At 29.4% G+C, this 22,738-nt stretch overlaps 2 protein-coding genes across 4 annotated transcripts in view; both read right to left on the bottom strand.

Moving 5' to 3' along the window:
* LOC101495934 (glucose-6-phosphate 1-dehydrogenase, cytoplasmic isoform-like) overlaps positions 1-9,888 on the bottom strand; it is a 15,812-nt gene extending 5,924 nt beyond the window's left edge. Inside the window, exons 1-12 of one of the 2 annotated variants that reach the window (XM_004489522.4) lie at positions 9,748-9,888; positions 8,838-9,071; positions 7,819-7,904; positions 7,355-7,421; positions 7,058-7,244; positions 6,144-6,301; positions 5,992-6,060; positions 5,682-5,740; positions 3,964-4,000; positions 3,256-3,327; positions 2,620-2,767; positions 2,318-2,413 (exon numbers count right to left, since the gene is read on the bottom strand). In XM_004489522.4, the coding sequence (XP_004489579.1) occupies positions 2,318-2,413; positions 2,620-2,767; positions 3,256-3,327; positions 3,964-4,000; positions 5,682-5,740; positions 5,992-6,060; positions 6,144-6,301; positions 7,058-7,244; positions 7,355-7,421; positions 7,819-7,904; positions 8,838-9,017 (1,159 nt within the window). In that variant the 5' untranslated portion in view covers positions 9,018-9,071; positions 9,748-9,888. Of the gene's footprint in view, positions 1-2,317; positions 2,414-2,619; positions 2,768-3,255; positions 3,328-3,963; positions 4,001-5,681; positions 5,741-5,991; positions 6,061-6,143; positions 6,302-7,057; positions 7,245-7,354; positions 7,422-7,818; positions 7,905-8,837; positions 9,072-9,274; positions 9,350-9,747 lie in introns of those variants that run through there. The other variant, XM_004489523.3, reaches the window with a different exon arrangement.
* An 8,494-nt stretch (positions 9,889-18,382) lies between these two features.
* Positions 18,383-22,281, bottom strand: LOC101495391 (plant UBX domain-containing protein 1). 2 transcript variants are annotated; one of them, XM_004489520.4, is made up of 7 exons: positions 22,124-22,281; positions 20,694-20,790; positions 20,478-20,549; positions 20,106-20,173; positions 19,873-20,002; positions 19,273-19,377; positions 18,383-18,753 (listed from the first exon to the last, which is right to left on the bottom strand). In XM_004489520.4, the coding sequence occupies exons 1-7, from the start codon at positions 22,184-22,186 to the stop codon at positions 18,551-18,553; spliced, it is 738 nt and encodes a 245-aa protein (XP_004489577.1). In that variant the 5' UTR covers positions 22,187-22,281; the 3' UTR covers positions 18,383-18,550. The 2 variants fall into 2 exon arrangements, with proteins under 2 accessions (XP_004489577.1, XP_004489578.1); XM_004489521.4 differs by having other exon boundaries at positions 20,478-20,546.
* Positions 22,282-22,738: the final 457 nt, after the last annotated feature.

The following is a 22,738-nucleotide window of genomic DNA, read 5'->3' as shown; positions in this document are numbered from 1 at the left end:
TGACGCTCTTTCAAGAATGCATGAGGAAGCAGAGTTGAAAGGGATAACTTCTTTTCCCATATGTATGCAACAGCAACTAATTCAGCAGCAAGTTATGAATGATCCCCAATTGCAGAAGGTGATAACAGAGCTACAACAAGACCCTACATCCCGGCCAGATTTCCAATTAATCAAAGGGAGACTTTTCTACCATAGCAGACTGGTGTTATCCTCAAATTCTGGTTGTATACCTTTATTGTTGAAAGAATTTCACTCATCTCCAACTGGTGGCCACTCAGGTTTTCTACGCACGTATCGAAGGATGGCAGGAAATCTTTATTGGGTAGGAATGAGAAAGTCAGTTATGGAATTTGTGCAGAGTTGCGACGTGTGTCAACGTCAAAAGTACGTTGCGTCCTCTCCTATGGGTTTGTTACAGCCCCTCTCAATTCCGGAGAAAATTTGAGATGATATTTCGATGGATTTTATCACTGGTCTCCCAAAATCGAAGGGGTTTGAAACAATTCTTGTAGTGGTGGATAGATTATCCAAGTATGGACATTTTATTCCCTTAAAACATCCACATACTGCGAGGAAGGTGGCTGAAATATTTATTGAAGAGGTGGTGCGTCTTCATGGGGTGCCACAATCCATTGTCAGTGACCGTGATCCACTGTTTGTGAGTCTATTTTGGAAAGAGTTGTTTCACTTACAAGGAACGATGCTGAAAATGAGTTCGTCATATCATCCGGAGACGGATGGGCAAACGGAGGTGGTGAATCGGTGCTTAGAAGCATATCTTCGTTGTTTTGTATCGAAGCAAGCGAAGGAGTGGTCGCAATGGATTCATTGGGCTGAATTGTGATATAACACCACATTCCATGTGTCTACAGGAACTACACCGTTTGAGGCAGTGTATGGAAGAAAACCACCCACTGTGGTTAGATATTTACAGGGAGAAACGAAAGTAGAAGCGGTAGCAGCTGAATTGGTTGATCATGATGAGGCATTACGTCAACTTAAGTATCATTTGAACAGGGCCCAAGAACAGATGAAGAGGTATGCGGACAAGAAAAGAAAAGCATATTCATTTGACGTGGGTGAGTGGGTATTTTTGAAGCTCCGGCCCCATAGGCAGCAGACAGTGTCTAGAAGGATTAATCAAAAACTGGCTCCACGGTACTTTGGACCATTTCCGATCCTAAAGAAAATAGGGGCAATATCCTACAAGTTGAAGCTGCCTGAAGGAAGTAGAGTGCATGCAGTTTTTCACATTTCACAACTCAAGAAAGCTATTGGAGACTATTCTGCTGAATCTTAACTACCAGACGGGTTAGAAATGGAAACAGAAGAGGGGGAATAACCGGAAGAATTGCTAGCTGCAAGATCAGTGATGAAAGAAGGACAGCTGGTGCGACAATGGCTGGTGCTTTGGAAAGGAAGAGTTGTAGAAGACATAACTTGGGAGGATGAATTACTACTAAAAAGTCAATTTCCATCTCTCAGCCTTGAGGACAAGGCTGCAGTTCCTGATGGAGGTAATGATAGAATTAGTGGGCTTAAGACTAGTGAAAGACCCAAATCTGCAGTGTCGAAAACGTATGTCCGCAAGTGTAAAAAAGAGAATAAGCAGTCTATTAATGACAGGGCAGAGAAACTCATTAAATTCTAGGGATTTCAGTTACACATAGGGGAATAAATTAAGGAGGGTAGTGGAGTATTGCTCATGAATAATTATTATTATCATTGAATTAGGAGATACTATTTTCTCTGGAGGAGCTTTGCTCTGGGTTATACATTGTATCAGAATTTTCCCTTCTTCCATAAATCAATAAATTTCCATTTTATCTATCATTTTATTGTTCACGGATTCCTATTTTTCTGTGATTCTATCAACTTGTATTATACTTATCTGATTCCTCATCCAAAAAACCTATATCTTAATCCATTTCCGTGCTCAAGATTCGCTGGCGTATAGACCAGTGTTTTCAGAACCTGACCAATCAGTTGAACCTGGAACCAGCCCATTTGTTGGTTGGTTCAACCACGAGCGGTTCTCAGTCCATTAAAACCGAATGGGACCGGGTTGAACTGTGATTGGTTCAACTAGTTCTTTTTTTCAAAATCACACATTTTTTTAATTAAAAAAATCTATTTATTAGTCATTTGGTTCAACCGATTGGACCAATTAAACCAAGATCCGTAGGTCTCACCAATGTGATCTCTAGTCCTATTTTTAAAAGCATTGGTATGGAAAACAACAGATGCGTGGTACAAAAACATGCATTGAAGGGAATTCACCCAAGTATAAAAAAAAAAAAAAGGTATGGTGCCATACACTTGAAAATATCACCAGGAACATCCTTGAACTGAACTCGTATGTCTGCTTTTCTTGAACCTAGGGCTTTCCCAGCTTTTAGTATGAAAGGAACACCTAACACCAAAACAAAGATTGGTGTGAATATCTCTCAATTATTTGATTGATCAAATGCACAGAAAATACAACAGAGATTTTAAAAACTGCACGCACTCAATGCAAGCACATACACAAATAAATCAAAGGGAGGTAGAGCCAATTTCCCTAAACCTACAATACAAATTTGTGATTTAGGGAAAAGAATGCTCAAGCTTTTCACTTACCTTCCCATCTTTCGTTGTGTACTCGCAGAATAACAGTTGCAAAAGTCGGAGTGTTTGAATGGTCAGGTACGGTTGGATCATCTCTATAGCCTTCATATTGTCCCAGAACAACATCATCATCTTCAATAGGAAGTACAGATTCAAGAACCTGCATTTTTTTACATCAACCGGAAAACGATATTGAGGCTAGTTGGATTGAATTTTTTGATTGACTTTTTTGAGTTTATCCACTGGTAAGAGCACTTGAGAGACTATTTTGGGCAGTGTATGAAAACTGCTTATAAGATGTCTATAAGTTGTTTTCAACTTATTTCCATAAACTCTTCAAAATAGCTTATCAAAACAATTGACATTAGTTTTTTTTTTTTGTTATAGAAAGAATTAATACATAAACACTTATACAATAAGTGTTTAATCTACAAAGTGCTTAAATAAGCTATTTATCCAAATAGAGCCATGCCTCTCTGCTACACATGTGAGTATGCATTTATTATAAACAAAAAATTCAATAAAAGGAGAGCAAGATGTTGATACTAAGTACTAATAGTATTAACATATATCAGCATTAGAGTGGCTTGAATTAAATGACAGCAGCGGTTAATAATATCCACATAAGTTGAAGGGAAAGAAACAAACCTTCACTTTCTCATCCCGAATGTGCTCAGGACTGAGAGAAACAGGCTTTTCCATAGCAACCAAGCAAAAAATCTGAGTTTGTCAGAAAACAATAAGATTCACATATTAAGCTCATAAACATCTTGTGTAAAATCATGAAATCATCACAGGGCTAGTTAATAAATATGCCTAATTATGTTATTCAATGTCTGACATAACAAGGTTGAAAAAATGTATATATTAGAAAACCAAAAAGTGTGTTCAAGTTCATCAAGAAAATATTAAGTTTTGTAATCAATAATTATAATTCATGCAGATTTAAGTGTGCTTATAAGTATTGCTAGGTTTTGTTTGAAACTTAATCCAATGCTTTAAATGAAAAATGAAAGAAATGAAAATGATTTACTATTGTCTGTTACAAACATAGTAAAACACAAGTTAGTTATAAGGTGGCGAAAAAACATCAAATGGGAGGTCCCAGAAAGCAACCATCAACCACCAACTAGCCTTTCTTTATTTAATCGTTAAAATGAGTTGTTTTCAAACATTACAAATACAATGCTTAAATATTCAGCACAAAAAGTTTAGTACTAAGTTTTGTGCTAATACTATTTTTTGTTTTCAATATTGTAAAGAAATACTTTTTGACATCATAACAACAAGGTCATATCACCCAAAAAAAACTATTGAAATATATAAATCTATTTCAGTCTAAAATGAAGACCTCACCTGCAGCAGATGGTTTTGAATTATATCCCGGATAATTCTGTCAAATAAAAAGAAATATATTATTTATTATGGTTTTCTGATCCTAATGATAGAAATTATTACAAAATATAACAACCAATCTTATTCCACTAGGTGGAGTCAACTACATGATCAAAAGATGCCATAGTTCCCTAACTCTTGAGAGTTTGTCATATATTTTTTCTTGGTCTCCCTCCACATCTAACTATTGAACTATGCCATATTTGGTCAATTCACCTTTATGATGTTTTTATCAGTCTTCTTCACATATGTCGAAACCACCTAAGTCAAGATTCTACTATCTTTTCTACAATGGAACTACTCCAAAATTTTCTCTATTAATTGTATTCCTAAGCTTCTCTCATGTGACTACTCAATACTGCTTCATTTTACAACTTGTTGAAGTTATGGGCTTTTAGAGAAAAGGAGGAGAGAAAATAATAACGGTTTGAATATTATTGATAATAGCTTAATGCTGACTTGATTACAAAAGACTCAATATTAATCTCTATTTATAGAGAAACATAGACTCAACCATAAATCAGGAATAAATAATAATAATAATAATTAATATTATTATTATTATTATTTATTCCTGAGAGAAATTCATGGCAAGCAATTGAACAAAGCAAGGTTTGTGTCCTTCTAAAAAACTGCATTTAGAAGTTTCAAACCAATAATATCAGAGACTCAAAATATTTAACTTGAATTTGCTTCAAGGAGAGAGAGGCATGCTTTAAGGAGAGAAAGGCAAGGCCAATACATCTGGGACAAAGATGGGTCCAGTGTATCTGGGATAAATTGTCAAGTTGTATGCATGTGGCTTGAAAGAAAAAACTTGCAACAAATTTGGAACCAGGAAGGAAAACTCAATCTAGACGACTGAAGCATTATGCCGGAAGACAGACAGACGCGCTTGAGCTCGAGGCTGTTGGTGGCGGCGCGTGAGATGAACACGGCGGATCTTGGAGGCACATGAGCGTGTGTGGAGGAACTTTTGACCTAAAAAAATATGGGTTGTGTAGATTGGGAGATTCTGCACACAATGGAAGTGGTTGTGTCGGAAAACTTTTTGCGGCGGCAGATCTACTTGCATGAGAGATTAGCAGCGCGTGTGACGGCTTTTGGCGACGCGCTTTCGGACATGACCTGATCTGTAGAAGACGACGCTGTTCGCAGGAAAATTTGCTGGAAATAGTGGCAGTAGCGAATTGAACGGAAAACGAGTGAAATGTGTCGGAATGTTGGAAAAGAGAAACTATAATTATATTCCTTAACTATTAGGAACTCGGCAGCGAAATAGAGGCGGGATCATTCAAGGAGGATCGAAATAGACTCTAGATACCATGTTGAAGTTGTGGGATTTTAGAGAAAAGGAGAAGAGAAAATAATAAGGGTTTGAATATTATTGATAATAGCTTAATGCTGACTTGATTACAAAAGACTCAATATTAATCTCTATTTATAAACATAGACTCAATCCTAAATCAAAAATAAATCATAATAATAATGAGAGATATTTTAAGATATCTCTATGATTATAAATTGATCCTAGAAAATAACTCAAGATACTCTAATATAATATAATAGATATTATAAGATATTTTTCTAATATTCTAACACAGCCTATAATTTCCATCACTTGTCATTAGACTACTTTAACGAACAAACTATTAAAAGCATATAATTACAACACTTACCCGTACTGGTCAAAATATCCACCCCGGCCTTCAGTTCCAAAATCTTCTTTAAAAACTATCTGCCAAAGGAAAAACAGATAAAAACTCAGTTTAAAATGTGACATATCAAGGCTGAGTGATGCTGTAGCTGAATCAGACAGATAAGGTTAATTTCTGACACTGCCATGAAACATAAACAAGATTCAACAGATATGATAAAACAAACTATGAAATATGAATTGTCAAGCCAATTAATAGTGCCTTTTCTCTTTCAATAGAATCATTGAATTTTAACCCTCAACCCAATATAACTTTGACAACAGTTTCTCACCTGCACGTTAGCAATGTTGTCTCGGTTCCATAGAGGCAAGAACAAGCGATTTGCAAAACGAAGTACCAACTGGAATATAAGTCGAACAAAGATAGATTAGGCAGGGTTTATGAAGTGAGGGGGAAGTGTGCCATAATGTGAACAGTCACTACCATATTCTGCACCAATTCCTTTCCCAGATAATGATCAATACGATAAATTTGGGGTTCTTCGAACAACCCTCCAATCTGGGTGCTGAGTTGCTCTGCAGATTCTAGATCCTTACCAAAAGGCTTCTCGACAACAACACGTGTCCAACCACCAAGATCAGCTACAAAATGGAAATAGATGCAAGCATCAATAAAACATTTGACACTCTAGATTATATTCACGGAACGATAGTCCCGGAGGGGTAGCCTAGCTGTATGGGTTGGGACATTGAACGAGTATTGAGAAGGAGGTCTAGGGTTTGATCCCTGTTGCTAACAAATTCCTCCTCCCCCTAACAAACTAATCACTAACATTTGTCTATCGAAAGAAAATAGGAATGATAATATGAAAAGCTAATTAGTAAATTTGACTTGTTAGCGCTAACATATGTGTTGTTAAAAGAAATGAGGCTAGAGAAACTTGAAGCACTAGATTTTGTTTTGATGTTATCTATCTAAAAGACTTTAACGTTCTATTTGTTTTTTAACTTCAAAAACCATAATTATAAAACAACTGCACATAATTATGTAGTGGATCCAAAATATAAGCAACACAATTCAATAACTGGAAACAGCTATCAGATACACCAACAGCAGTGACTTCAATTCAGCTACATGTTCATCGAGAAAAAGATCCCATGGAAAGCATATAAGTAGTTTAGATTTTAGTTTTTACTTTGAAAGGAAAGAAGAGCTTAAAGTGGATTCTGAAGGGCATTCCTAGACTAGTTGACTAACTACAAATTACTCCTCGCTAGTGTTATGACTCATAAACAAGGTTTATCTTTATTTTTCCTCAATTAAGATCCTTCTAAAAACATTTGCAACCAAATGTTAAAAAATCATCTCAAAAACAAAGGGATGATTAATCATCTTACATTTATTCATGCAACTAGTCTTGATCATCTTGCTAACCGATGGATATACTGAAGGAGGAAGTGCAAGATAGAAAAGCCGCCGAGAAGAGCCCTCTGCAGTATTCGTTATAGATTCATGCTTGGAAATCTCTTTATCCAACAAACGGAAATCGTCCTCAGAATCATAAGAGCCACTTACATATTTGATCTATAGGGAATATAAAAAGAAAAAAGAGAATGATCATTTGATTAATTATTAGATTATTTTTAGTGAGATAATTGCAGTTATAATAATGAATCAATGCGGACAATGCTAACCAGATGCAAAAACTTCGATACAATCTCCAACTGTTCAGGGGAAGCATCTTTGGCCTTAACAAGATAGCTGCATATCAAATCACAAGAAATTTCATATCATTTATTATCTTATAAACAGGTCAAAAAAGTAGGGATAATATATACCGCTCTGGACTCAAATGTAAGCAAAAAAGTTGTCATATTTGGTGGACTGAAGTATAAGCAAAATCTAACTAATTTTACCCTATTTAATGCTATTATTATCAAAATATCATTCAATAAAACAAGTTCTAATACAAAATTAAATGAAATTATGAAAAGAAATGGTAGTTGTAGGAAATGCAATTATTAATTTGATTACATCGAGAAAATTAAATGAAGTTAACTATTATACTTAAAATTGAGTCCGGAGGGAGCAAATGCTAGTAAGATATCATGAAGTATGTTATAAAGCAACTATAAAAGAGACGGCAAGAAAACCTCACCCGTGTATGCGGTTTCTCAATTCTTCATCAGAGATTTTTGTTCTTGCATAGCCAAAAATACAAACTTCATTAGCTAGTAGGAATCCCTGCAAATAAAGCAACCAAAATTTAGAAAAACTTTTTGTTCCTATTAGAAACAAAGGTCTTTTAGAAAATATTCAGGTAAAAAGATGAATTAGGAACAGATATTGACTCAGATTCTCAAGTAGAAAAACAATACCAAAAACTAACAACAAAAGCCTTTGGAACTAGGCTATGCAAATGCATCAACACCGTTGTATTATGTCATAAACCAAATTGTTCTGCGAGATCAATTAAATTCAATCTTTTTTAATGGTTTGACTAAGAATTCACATTTAGATATAAACTCCACCTATGCTCTCCTTTGTTGTAAATGTTTATATAACTTGACCCAAGTCAAGATAAACCAATCTTTTTGACATGTAGAATATATGAAAAAGGAAAATAAACAAACCAGTGCTTGAATAGAATTAACAACATTCTGAAACACATTCCACTAAGGGTGTCTGAATGGTCCATCAATAATTCAATCATCATCTATAGATTCTATATGATATCAAATACCATTTTTCTTAACCAAGTAATTGAGCTCCGGTGGTTAATATTAAGCTTCAATTAACGATGAATTGTTTGGGAGAACCCGAGTTTGAATTCTGGCTGGAACAAATTCTTGGTTAGACTTTACTTACCTCCCGACCGAATTCTAGATTACTGGGGTCTCATTCCCTTGAGAATCGGAGGGTTAAAACCAAAAAAATTACACTTTTTCTTTTTTATTTTGCTCTCACACATTAATTCACATGACTGATGATCCACACTGATATTTCGATCAGATTGAAAGTGTGTCTAATGTTCAACATGTGTCAGTAGTCTCAGTGTTGTGTCAGTATCACTCTTTACATTCAATCACTTCTATTTTTTCAAATTATCACTAGTGTCTACATATCAATATTAATGTGTTTGGTGTCTATGTCAGTATCACTAAGATGTTACTGTACCTGCTTGTACAAGTTGAAAAGTGCTGGAAATGTCTTCTTCTTAGCAAGATCACCAGAAGCACCAAGCACAACAATTGAGAGTGAACCAGTTTCAGATCCATTTTCATTATCTACTGATAGAGGAGAATCATCTTTTAAGCTAGATCTTTGCTCACAATGCCAACAATCACTTGTTCCCATCCTCTAGCACTACCAAAAAACTTGTAATACAATACAATCCACAAAACCTTGTATCTGTTATAATATATCAATCAAATATGTTAGAATCAACCAAATTTCAACATAAATAATCTTGTATCCTACTACAATAACATTCATAAGGACTTGGATCATTCTCTCTCTTAATCTAATAGTCTACACCAACTGCAGAAGATCCAAATCTATTAATATTTAAGAACAAAAACTAAATTGCAAAAAATAAAAAACTTGCATCTTACAATAATATTAATAAAGACTTGAATCCTCTGCAACCAAATTCAGAAATTTCTCTATCTTAATCTAACGACCTGGAGTCAGATGCAGAGGATCCAAGTTTAATAAACTTAATTCAAAAAATGATAAATTTCCAGAAAAAAGTTAGCATTACCACTAAAAGTTTGAAACCTAATTTCACCAATATCAAGAACAATAATTCATAAAATATTATATAATACCAATCAAACAAACAAAGTGCTTTTTTGGTATAAGCTGGTGAAAATCTCAATTACAAACAAAATGAAACAAAAACATTTAAAATTTAAAATTAAAATTAAAATTAAAACTTCAGAATTCCCATCAAATCATCATACTCGTCATAATGATTGTAAAAGTTCAAATTTAACCTAAAAATGTAAAAAATTAAAATAAAATAAAATAAAAATGAAGAGATTGAAAATAACGGTAGTAAGGTTGAAAGTGAAGAAACCAAAACCTTTGGAAGAGTAAGAAATTGGATGATTTCAGAAAAGAACAGGATCCTAAGTAGCTTTTTTTTTTTAAGATACGAAAATGGAATAGTTGGTTAAGTGGTTGAACAACTTCAGCGTTTTGGAGTCAATAGTTGATAGAGACACAACCAATTTAAGTCCACTAAGGTGTTGCAAATTGCAATCCAATTTTAATTTTCCCCCAATTTCTCTTTGTAACCCAAACTATTGTCTTTTTTTTAGTGTATGTCCCAATTGGCAATTATTGACAATAAAACCGAACTATATATTGTATACTATATAGTTATTTCAGAGATTTAATAAATTGCAGTTTTGTTTTGAGTGGTTTAAGTAGGGATAGCGGAACATAATATACATATTTAATATCTTTTAAAATATTATAAATTATAATCTTTTATATATATATATATATATATATATATATATATATATATAATTTTAATATTTTTATTATTTTATTATATTAATTATAATAAATATTATTTTTATTATTTTAATATTAGTTTGATGTAGGATCAACCTTATCGGTGATTATGTTTAAAACCGTTAATCTATTATTCGATGGTGTGGATTGCATGTTTGATTCAATTATTTATTTTAATAATAATCTAATTTGATTTGATGTCTAGATGTAGCTTAACACCAAAATCTCCAATAACTTTTAAAAAAAACTCAATTAGTAATTACATTACATAACTTTGTGTTGTTTTTATATTCTCTCTATCTTATTTATAAACATAATATTATTATATTTCTCATCTCCTCATTAGATTCACTATAAATCATCTACTTCGCTCGTCCTCTTAACTCTCTAAAATGATATTTGTATAAAAAAAATTTACATATAAATTTAATTGAATGTATAAATGTAAATAAATTTTTATAATTGTGAAAACTAAATTATATAAATATAAATGATAATTGGAGTTTGATATATATTAATTGGTTATAATAATTTCGACTATTATTGAAATGACATATATTAATATAGCTTAATTAATATAGATACTATGGTGTATTTTATTGTAATTGAGTCTATACTTGGTATATTTATTGTTAATTAATATAGTTTGATATAGGTTATATTTTTGTACTTTGTAATGAATTTAAATGTAAAAAAGTTTATACTGGGTCGTTTATTATGAAAAAAATTGTTATAAAAAATTAAATTAATTTGTAATGATGCGGTGAATCCGACAAAAGATAATGGTGGTATATATACAACTTGACTTTATAGACTATATGGATAATATAAAATAAAAAAATTATTTTATTATATATCTAAATTATCACCATTATCGGTATCTGTTGATTGAAAATATTTTTATAATAAATTTAATTTTTATATAATTGTCATTATAAAAAAATTTGTATTGTATGTCTATCACAGTTAATCATGTTAGTGATTTTAAAGGTGATTAAAACAAAAATCTAATATTTTTATTAATTTGATGATTATATTTAACTGGTGGTATAAAATATTTATAAATATATAAATTAAATTTTTTATAATAATAAATCCAATATAAGATCGATTCGGTCAAAAAAATAACAATAAATTCAATAAACATTTGAAACTATTCAAAAAGAGAGATTGAAAAAAGCATGGGAGTGGGTTGGTTAAAACTTTAAATTCATCCACAAAGCTTTAGCACTTTGCACTTTTTAAAAGATAAAATATCATCATTATTATGGCGGCTTTCAACATATAATATATAAGTTATGAGATTTTTCTACTTAATGAAATGGTAATGAAACTTTTTCAGTGAACTTAAGTCATTACAAGACACAAATTATTCTAGTAATTGTAAATAAGTAGTAGTTATTTATTTTGATTTTTATCTTTTTTTCTTCAATGTTATCTAACAACAATTTTAGTTCACCGTGTTCATTTTCTTTGTAAGATCAAACTTAAAAAAATATTACCATTTGAAAAATGTTCTTGTACATAAAAAATAAAAAGAAAAATAAAAATTCAACATTATTTTTATTATTTTTTATTAACTCTAAGCCACCTATCTAAACAAATGAATTAAAAGGGAACAGACGAGCAAAAACGACTACCTAAATTCATATATTTAACAATAAATTGATTAGTAATATGAAACTGTGTACGGTTGCAGTTTAATTTAAAAATTCTTGTTTAAACTGTCTTCTCTTTATTTATATATATTTTTTTATTGAAAAAGTTTAAAGTAAAGTAACCAAGATAAATTGATATTTTGTTGTACACATGTTTTTATTTATATATAGAAACGCATGCCGATTTTATTTTTTTATTTTAATTATTTGATTTACAAAGAAAATGAAATATAATAATTTGAAATTTGACTGAAAAATAAATAAATTTGGTCAATATCAGTTGTTTCATCTAAAATTTAAATCTCAATTACCTTTAATGAAATATAATGTCATATTTTTTATAATATCAAAAGAAAATTTAATTATATTAATTGATATTTTATTGACATCCTTCTTTCATTTAGATTGATTCATGTAATATTGAGAAACATATTTAACGATAAACTGATCATCAATAATATTATGACAATGCACTCGAATAGAGTCGGTCGAAAGGTAAAGTCAGAAAGTCTTCAACCAAGTGCTTTAGTACTCTCTAAAAAACAAAATTATTTGATAAAAAAGACCTTAGATCGTTTTTAATTTTAAAAAAGCATCATATTTTAATATTATTAAAACTAAAACTGATAAAATCTTATATAAATTAAATAAAATATATTGCTTTTGTTGTAAATTATTTAATACTTTTTTTAGTACAACTAAATTGATTAATGAAAGTAGTAGGGACGAGAGAAATATTATTTATAAATTGAGAAAAGTACGTTGCTTAATGAGAAATATTAGTTATAAATTGAGAAATCATGAGACAATTAGTGAACATAACGTTAACATGAGTTATTGAAGTGATACAATGTATACACACTATTTTCTTCTTCAACTAAAATATGAAAAAATTTGCATGAGTTCTTGATGTTGCCATAGAACCGTTGAAATATTTTATTTCATTTTAAAATAAAAAAATATATAGAGAAAACAGATTTAAAAATATCATTAATTATGCTAAAGAAAATTTCTTTAGTTATTAAATAAAATATTAATAATTTATTTATTAAATTTTGAAAAGATCCCGTCTAATAATTTTGCTTTATGGCTCATACTGTGTTGGACCGGCCATACGCACTAAAGTGTTAATTTTGAGCTCTTCTATAAGCCATTCAGCTGGTGGTCTCTCTTGGCTTCTATCATGTTATTTTCTAAATGGATAACAAATAAGTGGTGGATGATTTGTGGAATTATGCCTAAAGTTAATAAATTATATCAAATAACGCCTAAAATTAACTAATAACTAAGGTGAAATAAGATAATTAAAACTTAAAAAAAAATATGCATATGATAACAAATTATCAATAAATTATATATTGTATTTAATATTATTACTATTTCAGTGGAAGACTATAAGGGTCACAACATAGTGTACAACAGAACAAATGATTAAATTAAATAAGATTTGATTTAATTAAATATTAATTGTATTAAATATAATTTAATATATTAATATATTTATAATTTATTTAATTGAATATGATTTGATTATATAAATGAGGGTTGATAATTAATTTAATTAAATATGATTTAATTTAATTAATAATTTGTATTTAATTAGAAGAGTTTAATTAAATATAGACGTTTAGGACTTATTTTGGGTTTGGTCCAAGTTGATGTGACAAAAATAAAAAATAATTTTTTAATTAATTTTTAAAATGATTCAAAAAGGTTCTTAGAATTCTTCCAACCAAGAAAAATTAATCCATTCTCCTCCGTCAAGTTTGACTCATTTCCTAAATTGGTCCTTTATATTTTTATTTTTATTTTTTCTTAAATTGATCATTTAAGTTATATTTTTTTTTAATGATATTAGTCATTCTTTCTCTTCATCATCCTCCACTACAAACTTATTGTTGCTGACCAAGATTCATTTTAAGATTTCTAAATATTTAAAGGTTTAGCTTTAGATTTGCTTTGTTTTTGAATTTTGATTTATTGTACTTTTTTTTAAGTTTATGATGAAGAAGATGAAGGTTGAAGATGAAAATTTTAATTTGTGTTGTTGGAAGAAGGGAAAACATATAACTTGGAACCCTAAACTCTTTTTAATTGTGATTGGAGATCGGTAAAGATGAATGGATAAATTCTTCTTGAAACTCATAAAAACAAAAATAAAATAAAAAATCTTTCTTGAAATCCATAAAAAAATCATTCTTAAAACCTATAAAATCACAAACAAATTCTAGAACTAGTTTGTGCAAAAATCATCTTATAGTATATTAAAAATGGGCTGAACAACTCATTTATTTTTATTGACTTTATGTTGGATTTTTCTTTATTTACATGTTTATATTGGAAAAACAAATTTTGGATTATATATTTTTTAAAGATGGATTGGAAGAGGAAATTGGTGAAGAAGAAGATGAAGATTGAATCTGATCGAAAACTTGGTTTAAACTTGAATTGTCATAAGTGTATTTTTTCCAAAACTTAAAAGCATTAATATCAAAATCAATTACATTTATAATTTGTCACGTCAACAACGTTATACACATATCATGACGGCCACATGACATTTTTTTTATGGAACTAACAAAAAAATTGTTTATGTTAAACGAACAATAACATAAAGACTAATGTTGCGAATAAAATCTCACTTGATCAATCATATAAAACTAAAAGTATAATTTAGCGAAATAATATCTAATAGAATAGATAAATCTTTAATCATATAAATATCTTATTACATATTGTGCAAAGTTCAAATAAAAATAGAGAAAAATGAATAATCATTTTTCATTTTTAATCTTATATATTCAATCATTACATATGAAATGGATCTTTATTCTCAAATCCAAGAGTATTATTAGTGTAAAACTAACCCTAAAATTTTAGGGTGATGTGAGATCAATAGGTGCACAGCATCTTGGGTGAAAGAAGCAATTTGGGATGCAATCAGGATATGCAGTTTCAGGGTCAATATTAATTGATCTTGTGGCATGTGCACTTCCCATTAGGATTGTTGCAATAGCAACAAAAAACACAACAAACTTCAATGCCATTTTCAATGAACTTTCCATTATAACTCAATGTATTTTTCAAAGTAAATACAGTGGCTAACTTCTCATAAAATGGTAAAGAATGTGTGGCTGTTTATATACAAATATTGTTGAATGCTTAAAATTAAAAATCATAATTACACAAATTTGACCATCAATTTTGTGCATATATAAAAATATTTCTTTTACAACATTGTGTAATTTTTTATTCGTTGCCTAATTTGAAATTTATACTATATCTATACTACATTTACAATGAATTTTATATTAGAGACTTTATTAAATGATTATTTATCTATAATAATATAATTCAACTATAATAATATAATTCATTTAATAATTGCAGCCCTTTTAATGATATTAAATTCAAAACAATATACTCGTTTAAGAATTGCAGCTCATTTAATAATTTCAACTATAATAACATTTGTTTTGACAATTCTCCAAAATCAGTATTGATGTTATTACATTTACCAAATATATATATATATAACACCAAATATATTTTAATGTCATGCATGCAGTCCAATTATATGAGCTATGTACATGAACATTTCTCAATCTTCAATTTTGCCATTTATAGGATAAAAATAATTTGAAATAAAGATTAATAATTTGAGTAAAACAATAAGAGTGAAAAATCATTTTAGTATGAGAAAAATCGTAATATCCAATTTAGTTTTTAAGAAAAATAAATATTATTTTACTAAAAAAATTAAGATAAGACAACTTAATACTTAATTTCTTTTGATTTTATTTGGTCAATGAAGGAAAGTCGGAGAAAAAAAAAAGTGAAAAGTAGAGAAAATTAATAGAAGATAAATTGATTATTTAATAATTTGATATAAAAGAATTAAAATAATTTTATAAATATATATTTTACTTTTTATTATTTTTATAATTTAAATTATATACAACAAGAATTTAAAATAATTTTACAATATCATCTAATAAAAATTAACATTGACGCATGAGCTTTAACACATTTTATCTGAATTAAAATTAAAAAATTTAAGAATAACATTAAATGGGTATGTAACCCATTAACCTTTATCACTCACTATTTTTGTCGCACATATTTATCCAATATTTCCTACCACACCACACCTCTCTTTCTGTTTTTTCATATTTATATTATTTTGCATCAAAAACTATTTTATTATGCAACAAATATTAAAAGCAAATACAAACATTTTATCTCATTGGTCACATTATATGTCTCGAAATAATTTCCACAAATCCTTTTTTATTTCACAGTGAGTCAGTTAGTGAGTTTGAGAAACGAAAAAAATTTTGCTTAATAATTGTCCAATTTTGGGTTTTTTTTTCATCAATGCAAATTATTATTATTATTATTATTATTATTATTATTATTATTATTATTATTATTATTATTATTATTATTATTATTATTATTATTATTATTATTATTATTATTATTTGCAGTTTTTTTACTTTTAATTTCATTAAACCATATTAAGATCGATGGTGTGTTAAAATCAATTTTTTATCATTGAATTTTGTCGATACATATAAATTAAATTTTTTTTTATCTTAAATTTTTAAATAATTATTTTATATTCTATTTTTTTCACTTTCTTTTCTTTCTCTCCTTTTCTTTTTCTCTTTTTCTTTCGTAAACTAAATAAAGTATAAAAAAGTGAAAATAATATATGGTTTTGGAATGATTTATAGTCAGAGGACCAATCTTTGAAATTCAAATTTGTATTTTTTTGTTTAGAGATTGAGATGGTAGTTTAATGTGGCTAATATGACAGTTTTATTTTTTCTCGATGAAATTATGAGTTTGGTTTAATAACAAGTGGGAATGGAAATTGCAATGGAACAAAGATTTGAATAAGAGGAATAATTAGGGGTGGGTTTGTTAAGTACAATAATCACTATTTTTAACCAAAATAAGCGGTTTTGCAATATATGTTTGTTACATTTTTTTTAAAATTATTTTTTATAATTAATTTCATTATGATAGACAAACACATACTAACTTCTTTCTTTTTTTTTAAATATGTTAAAAATAATATCTAAATTATGAAATGCCAAAATCATATTTTTTAATAAATCAAGAACAAACAATTACTAAATCACAAAAAAATATTACTATTTATTTTAGTAACACTTCATCAACTGTTACAATAAGTCTGTTACTAAATTATTTTAGAAACACTTTAGAGTATTATTAATAACATTTGATAAATGTTACCGATTTATACTTTTTATAAAACTTGAGTTTATCAATATTTCCAGTAAATAAATGTTATTGATTTATATTTCTTGTAACATGAAAAAATGTTGCTAGTTTTCAAACATACATTTAAAAACGTGGATTAGCTACAAGAGTCTTTGTAGCCAATCAACAACATTGACCTATTAAACTTTGAAAATGTCCATCATAGTTTTTAGTTTTCACAACAAATTAATAATCTATCCTACATTTGTGAAGAACACATTGCTAGAGAATCATTCAATTATCTTTACTTCAGATGATAAAAGTTACAAGAAGTGTTACAAATCAACCAAAAAATTTAAGATAGAATATCATTTTGTAACACTTTCTTGGTATGGAAACACTTTCTTCCTTATTCAATTTGAAAATTACAGAACAATTATGTTTCACACAATTCATTCAATAATGCAAATCACAATACTACATTTGAATCAACATTCAGACTACTATTTTTTTTATAACAAGAAAATGATATAAGATATCCTAGTTAAACTAATGAAAGTTGTACAACACTAAGAAAATTGTTTGGTTGCGCTTAATTTTCAATCGTTTAACAAGGTTGCAACACCATCTTTGCTAGCTTTAGTTGAAGCGATAGAAATTTCCAAGTTGCAAATATTTAGAAATTCAATCAGGCTGACAAGAAACATTTTGGTATTTATATAAAAAAACACCTTTGCATTACCACAACTTAGCCAATACATTACTGTAGTACTCCAGTTTTGTCTAGTCAATTAAATTTTTTTAAAATAAATCATATATTTAATTTTAATATTTGTCATAATTACTATTTTTCTAAACAAGGTTAAAAAAAAAAAAAGAATTAGAGTGAAATTAATAAATTTGGCGCAAGCTTAAATTGTGTATTAAGCCAATGTTGTAGCTCTGGTTCCTGCTTGCCCCTGGCTCCTAGTAGTGTATGGCTCTTAGTTGCCTCTAATTCCTGGTTCCTAATTTCCTTTGATTCCTGGTTAAATTGTGTATTATTTTTATTATTTTTTAAAACATGAAAAGTCTATGTAAGAAACTTTGAAAATCTTTTGGATTTAGCATTATACACTCACAAATTAAGATCCATATGCAAATTAAAATTAACCATAAGAATCACCAACCTTTGTACATAAAAAAAAAAAAAAAAAAAAAAAAAAAAAAAAAAAAAAAAATTTTTTTTTTCTTTTTTTTTTTTTTTTTTAAAAAAAAAAGAAAAATCTATTTAAGAAATTTTGGAAGAGAAAAATAACTAAACTCTGGAGCAATCTTTAATGATACATTCACTAAATTAAGATCCATATGACAATTGCCAACACGATGAAAGTTAAAATTAGTCACAAGTAAAATCACCAAAATGAACCACTTGTACATACATACATGCTTAGAACAAGGGAAATTCCCTGCATCAACCCGGTCACTATGATATCACATTTTCAGCCACTTTGGCTTAACAAGCTTTTTCTCGGCTGGTTTTCGTTCTTCAACAGCAGGAGATTGCGTGGCAGGCTCAGCAGGCACCTGTGCCGATTGTACAGGATCGGACGGCTGACCTTTATCATTAGCAACATCCAAACCCTTCAAGGACATGACCTCTTCTAGTAGGTAAGGGCCATCATGGTTGTTATCACCTAAGTATCACAATTACATCAAGTTATTAATATATCAAAGAGCTTAAAGGACCAGGATTAAAACTCTGACAGAGGAGAAAATAATAACATAACATTTAATATCTAATATATTAACATTAGCCGATAATATATATACACACACCAAAGATCTTATCAACCCCAAAGTCATTAGAGTTTCTTCTCACTTTGCCAAGAGTTTCCAATTATAGCTTATAGAATGTAAGTAGTCATTTATAACAATGTTATATTTTCTATTATACAAAATAAAAATAATGAGTGAATTTAAGCAAAATGTCATTTATATTGCTCTAGTCCTTCATACTTTATTTAGAAAGCATTACAATAGCAAACAGTAAAAAAAACAGCTTCGTAATGACTGATATTGACAATGAAAGAAGACCTTAATATGTTTCTAACAAATGTAAAGGAGTCTTTTAGATAAGACAGTTGACACAAATTCCTCAACTAAGTTGACTATAAAATAACAAAGTGAGACATGTTCAGGAAAATGATTCTCACCTTTTGAAACATCGTATGAAAAGTACACAATGGCACCAGGACAGAATCCAGCGGTATAGAAGTCTTGAGAGAAGTCTTTGATCAGCTTCTTGGGAGGAGTAGTATCTACATTATAAAAAAATCACGCAATTCAGTTAAAGTTCAGCACGCAATCAAATCAACTTTCAAGAGGATGAAATTTTCTAATTCATATCAAAAGATGGTGATGGTGCTTAGGCACACCGATCGAATGGTAGATGAGTTGCTATGAATTAGGGGGCATTTTGATAAACAGCTTAATTAAACACTTATTAAATAAGTGTTTATCATGAAAGTTTATGTCATCAATGCTTCAAGTCAATAAGCTATTTGTGTTGGGATTTAAACGTCGAAAAGCTATTTGCGTTCTCAAGTTTTGTTTTCACTTTAAAAATCAAATTTGGGGTGGAAGAAAATCAAAGAGAGGGCATGAGTAAACTCTGCATGTGTTGCTTCCCTAAGCTATGTCAAAAAGTTCAAACAAAATAAGCTAAAAGCAACTTATGAGTTACGAAGCACGGACACCACTGCACAAGCAAATATTATTCAAATAAATCATATACAGAATATCAATATGCTTACATAAACAAAACGGCTTCTCTGGTTGCGCAATCACTTTATTAAGGACATCGATTAAACTCTGGATGGTTTCTGATGGGTGAAAGGTAGCTTCCAACGTGTGATTATCAGGAAAGCGAACTCTAATCACAGACTGAAAACAAGATCAAACCAAAATGAAAATATTAGTTCACTTCGCCTTATTGATGTGCTTAATTTTAATATTCATGAAAAAAAAATAAGAAGGCAGACAATACTTTGGTTATTCTTGACCTGCGAGCTGCCTCCTCAGCTTCTCGGAGTTTTCGAGTCTTCAAGAATTTATCTGTACATAACACATTTAAATATAACAATGTCATGCATAGGGATATTTTAAAATATGGTGGTACTTATATCATGTAAACGGTGCAAAAAATAGACTATCAATAAGCAACAACATTATCATTTATTTTTAGCAATTCATCAATTCAATCTTATAGTATTAAATAATCAGTTTTTTATCAATTGGAAAAGTAAATGGTTATTATTAATAGTTAAGGTATTCAAGTTGTCAATATCTGTATAATTGATCGTATATCTTAGGCTAAGTTATATGAAAAAAAGAACATAAACATTAGGATCAATCTTACCTGGCTTTTTAGTAGCCAAAATTTTGTAATAATCTTCAGCAGTAAACTCGTAGAACTCATCAGTCTCCTCTTCTTTCCAAATACCAACAAGAAATATAAGCTTAATCAGTATATAGTAGATAGATTATTATATACCGAGAGAAACATCGACACCTGAAATTCTAATTGCACATTTATCAAAGGGCCTAAAGAACGTCAGAGCTAACTTGCTAGTACCTTTGTTAGTTGCAGCATTTAGTGATGAAGAAAGTGATAATGTTTCAAAAACACGAATCTCTCGTCCAAATTGTTCATGCATCTTTGCTATTGTTTCCTGTTGCCAATAAAACATGAACAGTAAAAAAAAAAACGGAAACTCGGGAGAATAATTAGAAGCCATGCTGATGCTTAACTAAAATAAATAGTATTAATGTAAGTGCAAAGTGCAAGGGATGAAGGGAAGTAAATTTCAAGTTTCAACTAGAAAAAATAGCATTGGAAGTGGAATAGTGCTATGATATGATGCTTCCCAAATGACGAAATATAACAGTTATTCAACTCTACACTTGTACAATTATCCTTGTTTATGAACAAAAGTCATTTGACCAAACCCGTCTATTAAATTTTAGTGCACAATGACTCATCAGCTAAGAGATATGAATGAAAATAGATAATGCAAAGGACATAGAGAAAGAAACAGAATAAATAACATATAACCTAATGTATACATATATTCCTTGCAAAAGAATTTCAAGTCATCAGAAAATAGCTAAGTGTTGTAATGAATAAATTTATCAATAAAACCATGTGGTAAAACTTGAAAGTGAATTCTTCATAATCAATGCTTTCCGATCTACACACCTAAACCTCATTGGTATAGTATAGTATAGTTTGGTTTTATTTGACCCTTTACTTCAACCACATTTACAAAAAGGTTAAGTTTTTCTGTACAATCTTTTTGGATTGCAAAGATAAAAAGAACAAGAAAAACAAATCAAGAAAACCACCACAAAAGATTAAAACTTGTTAACTCAAGAACCAACTCATTACACTTTTTTCACTCAACTAATTTCACACATACCCTATTTCATTACACATATCAATTACCCTTTTTGTATCACATTAACAAAAACTAGTTCATCTTACCCTAATTCTTGAAAATTAAAACTAGTTAACTCAAGAACCAACTCATTCATCTTTTCTACTACACTTTTCACACTCTTCTTGTTGCAAATATCAATTACCCTGTATCATTACACAAATCAATTACCCTCTTTTTAACGCATTGACAAAAAGCAACTCAAAATCAAAACTTGTTAACTCAAGAACCAACTAACTCATCTTTACTACTACACTTTTTCACACCCTTCTTGTTGCACAAAGCAATTACCCATTTTTTAACAAAAAGCAACTCAAAATCAAAACTTGTAAACTCAAGAACCAAAAACTAATTCATCTTTTCAACTACCCTTTATCACATTCTTCTTGTTGCCCAAATAATTCATTCCATTTTTGTAATTTCAAAATTGAATCTAAAATTCCTATTATTCATTCAACGCATATCAGTGTCAATTCACAAATAAACAAAACTGTGAAAAAAACATGAGAATAATAATCTGTAAATTGAAAAACCCTCAAATGGAAAAAGGGGATATTTTTAGGGTTACCATAGAATAACGATTGTTGGTGACTCTTCTCCTTTTTGATGTGAATGAAGGATCGACTACCATAGAGAAAGAAATGAGATCGATAAAGCAAGGATCGAAAGTGAGAGTCCAATTTTTGTACGTCTAATTTATTTATATATATTTTGGCTCTAATATCTAATATCGTAAAAAATCTTTTTTCTTTAATTCAAAATCATAAAAGATCTTTTTTTAGTCTGATCATACAAAATATTGATATGTATCATCAAATATCTTTTAGTTTAGATATATATATATATCTAAAATAAATTACACATTAAAATATCATACATTATGTAAATACACTTAAATTGAGATTTGGTGGATCGATTTCGTAATTAAGAGGTTAGGGTGTAAGGAATTTCTACGTGTTTAATTTTACTTAATTTATGTGGTTTCAAGTTGTTTGTAGTACATGTAGGGGTTAAAGAATGTGGTGAGAACGAGAGTCAAGGAGTCTTTGTGGTCGAAAGATATTTAGTCTGTGCAAAATGGGGGTATGGGATCAATAAATTGGTTCATGAGTCATTTGTTTATGATTGTAGGGATGGACATGACATCATTATGAAAATATCAATGGACGAACGGATAGACTGT

This window comes from Cicer arietinum, chromosome 2 (assembly GCF_000331145.2).
Source record: "Cicer arietinum cultivar CDC Frontier isolate Library 1 chromosome 2, Cicar.CDCFrontier_v2.0, whole genome shotgun sequence".
NCBI lineage: Eukaryota > Viridiplantae > Streptophyta > Magnoliopsida > Fabales > Fabaceae > Cicer > Cicer arietinum.
This window is presented reverse-complemented; position numbering and strand designations above follow the sequence as displayed.